Source organism: Garra rufa, chromosome 25 (assembly GCF_049309525.1).
Source record: "Garra rufa chromosome 25, GarRuf1.0, whole genome shotgun sequence".
NCBI classification, from domain to species: domain Eukaryota; kingdom Metazoa; phylum Chordata; class Actinopteri; order Cypriniformes; family Cyprinidae; genus Garra; species Garra rufa.
This window is the reverse complement of record NC_133385.1, coordinates 20890868-20902261: the sequence shown is the minus strand read 5'-3', so window position 1 is coordinate 20902261 and position 11394 is coordinate 20890868. Positions and strand designations below refer to the sequence as shown.

At 36.1% G+C, this 11394-nt stretch overlaps 1 protein-coding gene across 1 annotated transcript; it reads left to right on the top strand.

Annotated features, from left to right (window-relative positions):
- The first annotated feature begins 763 nt into the window (after positions 1 to 763).
- Positions 764 to 2593, top strand: c25h15orf40 (chromosome 25 C15orf40 homolog). Its single transcript, XM_073832203.1, has 4 exons — positions 764 to 1186; positions 1366 to 1483; positions 1568 to 1695; positions 1797 to 2593. Exons 1-4 carry the CDS (start codon positions 1022 to 1024, stop codon positions 1887 to 1889), a joined length of 504 nt encoding a protein of 167 aa, XP_073688304.1. The 5' UTR covers positions 764 to 1021; the 3' UTR covers positions 1890 to 2593.
- Positions 2594 to 11394: the final 8801 nt, after the last annotated feature.

Genomic DNA, 11394 nt, shown 5'->3' with positions numbered 1-11394 from the left:
ATTACTAATATTTATTTATTTATTTATATACACACATACTAAAAAAATTCTATAGTGTAATATATAATAATTTCATAACAATAACATAACAATACAACTAAAATCACCATCACTAATTATTTAATCTATATTTTTATTATAATTACTATTAAAACTAACAAAACGACTAAAATCACTAGATTCACTACTAATAATACGGTATTTATTTATTTATTTATACATTTAATAATGTGTAATATATAATAATTTCATTTTCTACATATTATTATTACAACAACTAACAATACAACTAAAATTGCTTCTACTAATAGTTATTTATTTATTCTTTTATAATAATAATAATTTAAATGCAAAATATTTTTTATTATTATTAATTATGAATTAATTATTAATTAAATAATTCAACTAAAATCACTACTGCTACTACTAATATTTATTTAATTTATATTTATTTATTTAATTAATTTTACTGTAATTATTATTAAAACTAATAATACAACTAAAATCACGATTAATAATGTTAATTATTTATTTATACATTTAATAATACTTTTATATAATGTGTAATATATAATCATTTCATTTTCTACTTATTATTACAATAATCTTTTAGAATAATAATAATAATAATAATATAATTCAACTGAAATCACTAATGCTACTACTAATATTTATTTAATTTTATAATATTATTAGCATATGGTATTATATAATTTTTTGTTTATTATTAGTTTTAGGTCAAGTAAGTCAATAGTTAATAAGAATACGATGATGATGATTTATGCTGAGTAATAATATATTATATATGCCATCAATTTAATATCAAATCAAACTTCAGCCTTATTCAAACGCGTTTCCTCCACTCGAACTCTGTTCTGCGCATTTAGCGCGCATATTTGACGCTCTAAACGTATTTACATTTATTGTCATGCGCGTGTCCGATGTAAACTAGCTACTGTTGTCACAAGAAACTCGTGCTGCTCATTCAAGATACTTGAATAATGCTTATGTGTTTTACCTAATGCATTTCCAAATTCTCAGTTTTGTACGAATATCTTTATTTTCACTCGTGCGTCCCTCAGCATTGTGCAGTCAGACGCTTTTAACCCGGAAAATCCCATTGTACAGCTCTGTCTCTCATAGTGTTTACTCAAAATACAACACTATGCCTAAAAAGGACAAGACGGTAGGGCTCATTACATATTACTATACACTTATCTCCTCATGAATATTAATACGCATTAGTGCATGTATTTGAATGATTACAGATTTAATAATGATAGCATTAATTCAGGTGCACTGATGTACTACCTATCAATTAATGACATTAATCCTGTAACAATGTAAAACTCTACTCTCCTTCAGAGCAAAAGCAACCCCAAACCACCGGAGACACCGCCCGGCCCGGTTAATAAAGTTAAAGACGGGACCATTACAATAGCAATACATGCTAAACCTGGGGCCAAGCAGAACGCAATCACCGGTTGAGTATTATAAATATATAGAGAAAAAAACTAGCCTTTATTTATGAGGAGTCCATGCACCATAACCGTTGTGTTTGTGACAGATGTGTCTGAGGAGGCGGTGGGTGTCGCCATTGCCGCACCGCCGACAGACGGAGAGGCCAACGCCGAGCTGCTGCGCTATTTATCCAAAGTCCTGGAGCTGAAGAAGAGCGAAGTATCATTAGATAAGGTCAGCAGCCATAAATGCCAACTATGTTGTATATTAAATGTTTTCTGACCGCTATAAATGATACATTAGTAATAACTAAAATGCTTTTATTTGCTTCATAGGGTTCCAAATCTAGAGAAAAAGTTGTCAAGGTGACAGCAGCTGTCAGTCAGGAGGAAATCCTGAAGAAACTGAGGACAGAAGCTAGTGGTTGATACGGAAATGGACTCGTTTTTTGAGCCACATGTTCCAGGATAAAAAATGTGTCACAAATTGCAACTTAAAGGGATAGTTTACACGAGAAATCAAGATTCAGTTATTAATTACTCGCCCTCATGTTGTTCCAAACCATCGTTGGAACTTAAATTAAGGTATTTTTGATGAAATCCAAGAGCTTTCTGATCCTGCATAGACAGCCACGCAACTGACATGTTCAAGACCAAGAAAGGTAGTAAGAACATAGTTAAAATAGTCCATGTGACATCAGGGGTTCAACAATGTTATGGAGCTATAAGAATATTATTTTATCAATGTCCTTACTACCTTTGTGGGCCATAAAACTTTTTAGTTGCGTTGCTGTCTATACAGGGTCAGAAAGCTCTCGGATTTCATCAAAAATATCTTAATTTGTGTTCTGAAGATGAACGAATGTCTTACGGGTTTGGAACAACATGGGGATGAGTAATTTATGACAGAATTTTTGTTTTTAGGTGAATCTCTTTAAAACCATGCAATATCATATTTAGATTTTTGTCAAATAAAGCAATTTTATTTTTGTATACTTACCTGTGTTTAATTATTTTGTGTGTAATGAGGATGCTATGATGGGAATGTCGAATGAAGTCAAAACATATGATATTTTAAATGTATCATAGTATGTATATAACAATTTGGTGTGCATTAAAGTTCAGAGTAATTATCCTGCTCCTGCCTTTTTTTTTTTTTAAAGAAGTGCCTGAGGTCCAACACCAGTGACAAATGTGTTCATTAGGAGGACCTAATGAGTACCAGACAGTCTCTAATAAGCTAAGAGCCCATCAATGAATATTAAAGATTTTTAGTCTCAATGTCTGCATTTATATTCCGTTTAAAATCTATTTGGACATCAAGAATGTATTCCTAGTAATTTTTGAATTATGAATGATTTATATCAAACAAATGCATTTTACAATCACACATGTGCCTATATTAGCACACATCAGACTCTTTGTGCATTTATATTATCTGTGAGCTTCACACCATGCATCACAAGCAAGCAAAGAAAATCTTTAGATGTAAAAATAGAATAGTATTTTTTATGTTGATTATTTACTTATGTACATTACGTTTTTTCTTGTTAGTAAGTGACATTTTGAGGCACCCCCCCCCCCCCCACCATCAGGAGAGGAAAAGCCATGAGGACTGAAACATGTTTACATTTAATCGTGCAGCTGTAGCTCTGCATCCTCCTACATTCATTATTCTTGCAATATAACCTTTCCATAAATGGAAATCTCTGGTTATTTTCCTGTTCCCAGAGCTAGTTCTGTAATAAACAGATATTGCAGAAGCCTTATGAAATGAAAACAAATTATTTCCATCTAAAAATGTATTGACTTGTTCAATTAAAATTAGTTGTTAGAGATATGCAATTTTACAATACCTTACACTTGTTATACAAGTCTATATAGCCCATATCTATCTATCCATATACATAATCCAGTAATAACAATAAGCGGTAATATTGTGAAATATTTTTACTATTTAAAATAACTTTTCTATTTGAATGTATTTTAAAATGTAATTTATTCCTGTGATCAAAACTAAATTTTCAGCACTTACTCCAGTCTTCAGTGTCACATGATCCTTCAGAAATCATTCTAATATGCTGTTCAAGAAATTATTATTATCAATATTTAAAACAGTTGAGTACTTTTTTCCAGGATTCTCTGATGAAGAGAAAGATCCAAAGATCAGCATTTATCTGACATAAAATCATTATATACTATAACATTATATACTATACCATTCAAAAGCTTGTAATCAGTATAATTTTATTTTATATACTTTTATTTAGCAAGAATGCTTTAAATTGATCAAAAGTGACATTTATAATGCTACAAAAGATTTCTGTTTCACATGAGTGCTGTTCTTCTGAGCTTTCTATTCATCAAAGAAAAAAGCTGAAAAAAATTGACTCGATAATATTTTTTTGAGCAGCAAATCAGCATATTAGAATGATTTCAGAAGGATCCAAATAAGCCAATAACAGACCATTTCATTCTAGGGACAAATCCTAGGGTTGTAAATGGACCTGTAAAACCGTTTCTGAAGAATTTTTGCCCTTTCCTATGTCATATACCTTCTATGTAGATATCAGAGAACAATTTAAAATATTGTATTAATGCATTCTATGGCACCTTTAACAATGTAATCAATGTTTTATATATTAAAGCCATGTATGAATCTCATCAAGTGTTTTTTAAGCATTTTACATTTATTAAATAATAACTGAAGGCAGTAACAATTTAAACAATATATCTTATTTGTGAACTTATATTCAGCTATTCTTCTTAATAGTTAACTATTTTAGAATTTTTCGGATCTTCAGTCATCTATAAGCTTGGTGAATATTGGTCACAGACCTATCTAGGTTATGTACGTAACCCTAGTTCCTCTAGGGACTGAGGCTGTGTCCAAAAACGCTTTGGGAACGCCATCAGTGAGACCATGCTCTGAAACACGTGTGTAAAGCCAATAGAAAAACGCAACGTCACGGGTGGATGACGTATAGACCAGGAAGCTATAAAAGCACGTGGGGCGTGTGCAGCCGGCAGCTTCTGCTCCAGAGAAGCTAGCGCAACGTAGGGGTGCCGGAAGTATACACATGTAACCTAGGTAGTTCCCCAGCGGGAGTCGGCTCCGTCCGAAAATGCTTTGGGAACGATGTACAAGCGCCACCAAACTTGCAAGCCCCTGCCTAGTGTGTCTGCAGCACAGCTAAGGCAAAAGTACAGTAGAGCCTGGGGTGGCTGAGGTCATAAAATCTCACGAAGGTGAGGGGTGTGGACCATGCCGCAGCATTGCAGATGTCAGAGATGGGAACACCTGACGAGAAGGCCTTGGTGGCCGCCATACCTCTAGTGGAGTGAGCCTTGATCCCCACAGGTATAGGGAGGTCAGAAGACTCATAAGCAAGGGAGATGGACTCCACTATCAAACAACTCAGCGTCCGCTTCACGGTGGGAAGACCCTTCTTGAAAGGACCATGACAAATGAACAATTGATCCAACCTTCTCCACGGAGAAGATCTGTGGATGTATGTGTCCACTGCTCGCACTGGACACACACAGTTTAGCTTCTTCTGGTCTTGGTCCCGAAAGGGAGGAGGACAGAAAGCCTCAAGTACGACAGGCCGTGGAGCAGAGGAGGGGACTTTAGGAATGTACCCCACAGGGGGTACAGAAAATCTTTGGACATGCCAGGTGCAAAGTCTAAATGAGAAGGGGCCACAGAGAGGGCCTGTAAGTCACCCACTCTCTTTAGAAAGGTAATTGCCAAGAGGAAGACAGTCTTCAGTGTCAAAACTCTGGTAGAAATCTCATTGATAGGCTTGAAAGGGAGGTACACACATAGCCTCCAGAACCACCGCCAGATCCCACATGGGGATGCGAGAGCGTGCCACAAGCCTCAGCCTCAGCGGACCACGGAGGAAGGGGACTACTAGGGAGTGTTTTCCCACTGAACGGTCCCCGTTAGGGGCGTGGTAAGCAGAGAATGCTCCATGATTTGGTGAAAGTGAGAGAGCCAGACTGAAAGAAAGAACCCGGTATTGGTACGCTTCACCCCTGAAAGCGAACCTCGGGAGCTTCCTGTGCTGAGGTAGGATGGAAACATGAAAGTATGCGTCCTTTAGATCTATAGTGACAAACCAGTCCTCGGACCTGATTGCACCTGTTGCGCAACCTGTTTTAAGGTCAACATTTTGAACGCTAGGCACATGACAGTGCGGTTCAGTACGCGAAGATCTAGAATCGGACGCAACCCTCCATCTGTCTTTGGAACTATGAAGTACCGGCTGTAGAACCTGGACCATCTTTCGAGAGGAGGGACCACCTCAATGGCCTCCTTCCTCAAGAGAGTGTTTACTTCCTGTTCCAACACCGGAGCCTGCTCGCAGCCCACCAGAATGGGAAAGACCCCGTTGAACCGGGGTGGCGCAGCACCAAACTGGATGCTGTAGCTTTCCTCTACAGTGCTACAGTTTCCTCCACTTTGAGACATTTGGCAGAAGCTTCCACGCTGCCAAATAATCTACTAAGGGAATCAGTCTCTCGAGACTGACCTCCGGTGTTACTGGAGAGACTGGAACGGGACCCTGAAGCAGCGAATCGGCAAGAGATGGCCGTTCCATTCTTAGAGACCCGAAAGGGGGTCGCGGGCCTTGCAGCCTTCCCCATGGAGGGGGAGAGGGCTGCAGAGTAAACCCACTAGAAGCTGTTGTGCTCTGAAGTAGCAGAGGAAACACTTTGGCTCTCTGAGGGCACCGAAGAGAGGCGGGCACCGTAAGATGGGGTGACGACCGCTCTACCCCAGAAGGCTTCTTAGCCGAGGCCTTCTTCGCCTGAAGAACGACCCTCAGGTCCGTCTTCGGCTTAGAAGACCCCAGCCTCGAGCGCTGGACTTCCCGGACCCTACTCTGAGGGGCAGCCCCAAAAGAGCGGCGAGGGGGAAATGTCTGTCTCGAGCCTCCTGGAATCTTTCGACGAATTAACAGAGTCGCCAAATAGAAGGCACGAGCGGGGTGTCCAGAAGGAAGATCCATGGTCTCACTGATGGCTTTCCCAAAGCCTTTTCGGACGCAGTCAACTCCCGCTGGGGAAATGGAGATTTACTTTAAATTTCACCAACTACTACTAAAAACTCCCACAGATCATGTTTTCATGTCATTTTAAGTCTTATTTTGACGTAACAAAGTGGTTATATCTAAATATGTGAGTTTTTTGATTAGTCTTCCCATTAACGCCATTATGTTGTTTATTCAGACTGATTCGCGAATGTTGAACGCAAACAAACACAAGAGGCGGGATTTATCTCATGAACCAATCACAGCTGAACATAACATGGAGGCATTGCCTCCTCTCACGTGACTTTCCACCATTTGGGTCTGTTAAAACTCAATGGGTTCAGAGGAGGCGTGTCAGGTGTCGCTGTTGGTCAATGTTTCTTTAGAGCAGGGGTGCCCAACCCTGTTCCTGGAGATCTACCTACTTGCAGATTTTAGTTTCAGCCCTGCTCCAACACAGCTGTTTGTAATTATCAAGTGCTCCCTAAGAGATTAATTAGCTGATTCAGGTGTGTTTGGTCAGGGTTGGAGCTGAACTTTGTAGGATGATAGATCTCCAGGAACAGAGTTGGGCATCCCTGCTTTAGAGCAACGAGTGATTTATACACTTTTGAATGTTATATTTTGTAATACTGGTGTTGTTGTACGATGACTGTCAGCCAATATTTTGAGAAGACTCAAGGATTTTTTCGTACTTGTACAACTATAAACTTGATTAAACCAATTTATGTTGTCATTAGCGCAGTCATGAAGACATATCTTGTTATTACAGGACTGTGCGAATGATTTATGCCCTGTGGATGGTGAAATCCTACCAGTAATTGAGGAGAAAAGTCTCTTTTAGAGCTAAATGAAGATGAGTGGGAGGAGAAGACATGCTGGCCCTTCCTCTACTAAAGTCATATTTCACAAAGCTGCCTTTCTGAAAGCCATGGAGTCACACAATATGTCATGATTTAAACACTGTTCTGTTAATGGGATGAGTATCTATTAAAGTCATTGTGACATATGTTAATTGCAGGATTACTTCATTTAACAGCTGCCCTCAGCTATTAGCTGTGGCTTTTTATGTAAATCTGTATGAGTCATTGAAATTACAAATTTATATCACACATTTTTTTAATGCTATTGATCAGGCGAGCTCTCATCCTTGACTTCAAATGCAGCCCTCTGCTGGAAGTGCAGGAAATATATTCAAATATGCTGGTTGTAAGTAAACACCTTAGCTAGCAGCTACACTGTACTGCATAAATCTATGAATAAGATTTACATATAAATCAAAGTCTCAGTGTTTACCGTGAATATTAGTTTAATCTTTCTTTGCAGATATCAAAACTGGTGACTTATTACTTTTGCTCAGCCAGATCCATCTCTCCTGCCAGCATCATGTTTACAGTATAACTGAGGCAAATCATATTTCGGATCAGCCTACAGCACATGAAAGCCCTCAAGCCTTTAACACCAGCTTATTGATGTATTGAACTGAGAGCATCGCATATCTATATAATCAGTTTAATATTGAATGATACATTTTAATTACCCGAGAGGATCCACACCACACAGATGTGTACAGTGACAACAGCACTTCTGTCTTCCGGGATGAGGCTACATCCTACTTTTATTGTTAATAATGACGCTACTCAGATATGAAGTGAATCCAAGAGGTCTCTGCAGGAGAAAGTATGATCTGCCAAATTGCTTTCTTAAATGCATTGAAGAAACGATTATGAATGAATATGAAGAAGGAATGGATATGTTGATTATTCAGGATCATTCATTTTATTTTTGTTTATATTTTCTTTTATTTTGTTTTCTATTTTATTTTTCATCCATCCAAACCGTTTATAATATAATATAATATAATATAATATAATATAATATAATAATATAATTTTTTATTTATTTATCCAAACCATTTGTCCTTTAGTATCACGTTATAGTATCACATATTTATAATATAATATAATATTATTTATTTATTGATTTACATCTGTTTTTCAAACCACTTGTCCTGCTGTATGTAGGATCATGAGTTTATTTATTTATTTTAATTATTCATCCATCCAAACCATTTGTCCTATAGTATTACTGTTTATAATATAATATAATATAATATAATATAATATAATATAATATAACATTTATTTAATTTTCATCCATCCAATCCATTTGTCATATAGTATCACAGGTGTATAATATAATATAATGTAATATTTATTTATTAATTTATTTATTTTCATCTATCCAATCCATTTGTCCTATAGTATCACAGGTTTATAATAATATAATCTAATTAAATAAAATATAATATTTATTTATTTGTCATCCTTTCAATTTGTCTTATAGTATCACAGCTTTATAATAATATAATACAATATAGTATAATATTTATTTATTTATCCACCCAAACCATTTGTCCTATAGTATCACAGGTTTATTATAATATTTTATTTATTTTTATTTATGTATTTATTTATCATCCATCCAAACCATTTGTCCTACAGTATCACAGGTTTATAATAATTATATATATATATATATATATATATATTTCATCTATTTAAACCATTTGTCTTATAGTATCACAGGTTTATAATATAATATAATAAAATATTTATTAATTTACATCTGTTTTTTAAACCACTTGTCCTGCTGTGTGTAGAATTGTGAGCTTTTTTGATTGTTTGTTTGTTTTTAATGATTTATCATTTATTCATTTTATTTTAAATATTTTCTTTTTTCATCCATCCATTTTCCCAACCATTTGTCTTATAGTGTTGTAGGTTTATCATTTTAATTTAATTTAATTTTATTTCATTTTCCAAACCACTTGTCCCATATAGGATTGTACATTAATTTAATTATGAACTACCACTGAACTACTTTGAATTTAGAAACAAAATATGATAAAATGTTTAACTTGTAATCATTTCTACAATTTAAGTATAAACAAATAAACACTTAATTCTAAAATTAAACAAAAAAATGTATATTTCATATCTACTTAATTAATGGTATAATTCAGGCAAATGAGGTGCACAAAGGAAATGCATATGTGATAATAACCAGGAATGGTGGGTTGAAGTTAGTTCAAAAACACACAAGGTTACTTCACCTAAAGAAAAAAAAAATTCATAACACATGAACATGAACAATTTTGGAAAAGTACATTAAAATATTCTATTTCAACCCAAATAAAGCAGTTTCCACCCAGGGTTGCCCTTTTGCCCTGTATTAGAGCAGATTCCCTTCTCAGCATTTTAACTGAGTATTGTTTTGTTTTTTTCGCATACCCACACAGAATATCCCAACCAGCAGCTGTATACGCCCCATCTGAACATGTACATCCAGATCACGTGACGATATGCACTGGTGATATGGGACCAGAGGATGAATCAAGAGGAGATAATGAGGCCTGGTCTCTCCCACACAGGAAAAGAGAGACCTCTACAGGGATTCATCTTCAAAGAATGGGTATGTGCTCTCGTTTTCACACACACAAGCTCATATCCTTGCATAGTTACTCGGGCCCCTTGTAATTAAACACTTTCTTGCCTGGATACACACCCATACGCATTAAATTAAGCTTAAACGGAAATAACAAACAGATCTCGAGCACGCAACAAATCCCACACAAACCCCTCCTCGAGTCAAAAGCCAACGTTGACTTTAATAAAGAGAAAGCGTGCTAGTTTCATACTCCTAACATCTGCAGTATTTTGCCAGCTTTGCAGAGGCTGATGATGTCACACAACGTCCGAGACCAGCGCTGGAAGCTGAGAGATCATTAAAACACGGCCTTTGAAGAGTTTCTCTATGATCTCGTAAGCGTTATTTCTCGTTATTCGGCTCTTTAATCATGGCAGTCCTCCAAACACAGATTCCTGCCAAACTAAATGAGCGCCATTTATTAATGTCTGACAAAGCAGCTTATGAGAAAAAACTTCACCGGCTGCTCAAGTGACGCTTGCAACATTCTACTAACATGAAAATTAACGCAAAACAAGATGACAGGTTAACTCCTGGGGCGCCGATAAAATCAAATTTGCTACCGGCCGCTTGCGTTGAGGCTGATCTGCCTGTCAGAATGAGGAATTGGGCAGATGTAGGAGACAGCTGTAAGTGACATGGCCTTTAAATTCAGGGGCCTGTAAGCACCAAGGCTGCTGTGTTGTTCTGTCTCCTCAGGCCTGAGACATGAGAAACAGCTCTGCGGTGGCCAGTAAATACACACAACTGCTGCTAGCTAGCAAGGGAATTCGGGAACCTTATGAGTGTTGCCTTGTGTCGTTTGTCCTGGCTGGTAACATCTGCAATTTAGCAATGCCATCGACATTTGTGTTAATGAGTTTACTCTACTTTTCAACCATTAAAATGTATGTTGTTATTGTCATGTGACTTAAAGGGATAGTTCACCCAAGAATGAAAATTAGCCCATGATTTACTCACCCTCAAACCATCCTAGGTGTATATGACTTTCTTCTTTCAGACGAATACAATCTGAGTTATTTTCATTAATGCTTTAGCTTGTCCAAGCTTTATAATGGTAGTGAATGGTTTGGATTTTGAAACCCAAAAAAGTGTATCCATCCATCATAAAAAAAGTCTAAATATTTTGACAATAAAGTCAAAATATTTTGACAATAAAGTCAAAATTATGAGAATAAAGTCAAAATATTTCAAGAATAAAGTCAAAATGACGAGAATAAAGTTAAAATATTTCAAGAATAAAGTAAAAATTATGAGAATAAATTCGAAATGTTTCAAGAATAAAGTCAAAATTATGAGAATAAAGTTTAATTATTATGAGAATAAAGTTGAAATATTTCGACAATAAAGTCAAAATTATGAGAATAAAGTCAAAATATTTCAAGAATAAAGTCAAAATGACGAGA

Bases quoted from the DNA above. Each gene is read 5' to 3' on its own strand.
- c25h15orf40 (XM_073832203.1), top strand. From the start codon at position 1,022: ATGCATTTCCAAATTCTCAGTTTTGTACGAATATCTTTATTTTCACTC. The intron at 1,484-1,567 runs GTTGAGTATTAT...TGTTTGTGACAG, and splicing joins CAAGCAGAACGCAATCACCG to ATGTGTCTGAGGAGGCGGTG. The intron at 1,696-1,796 runs GTCAGCAGCCAT...TTTGCTTCATAG, and splicing joins GCGAAGTATCATTAGATAAG to GGTTCCAAATCTAGAGAAAA.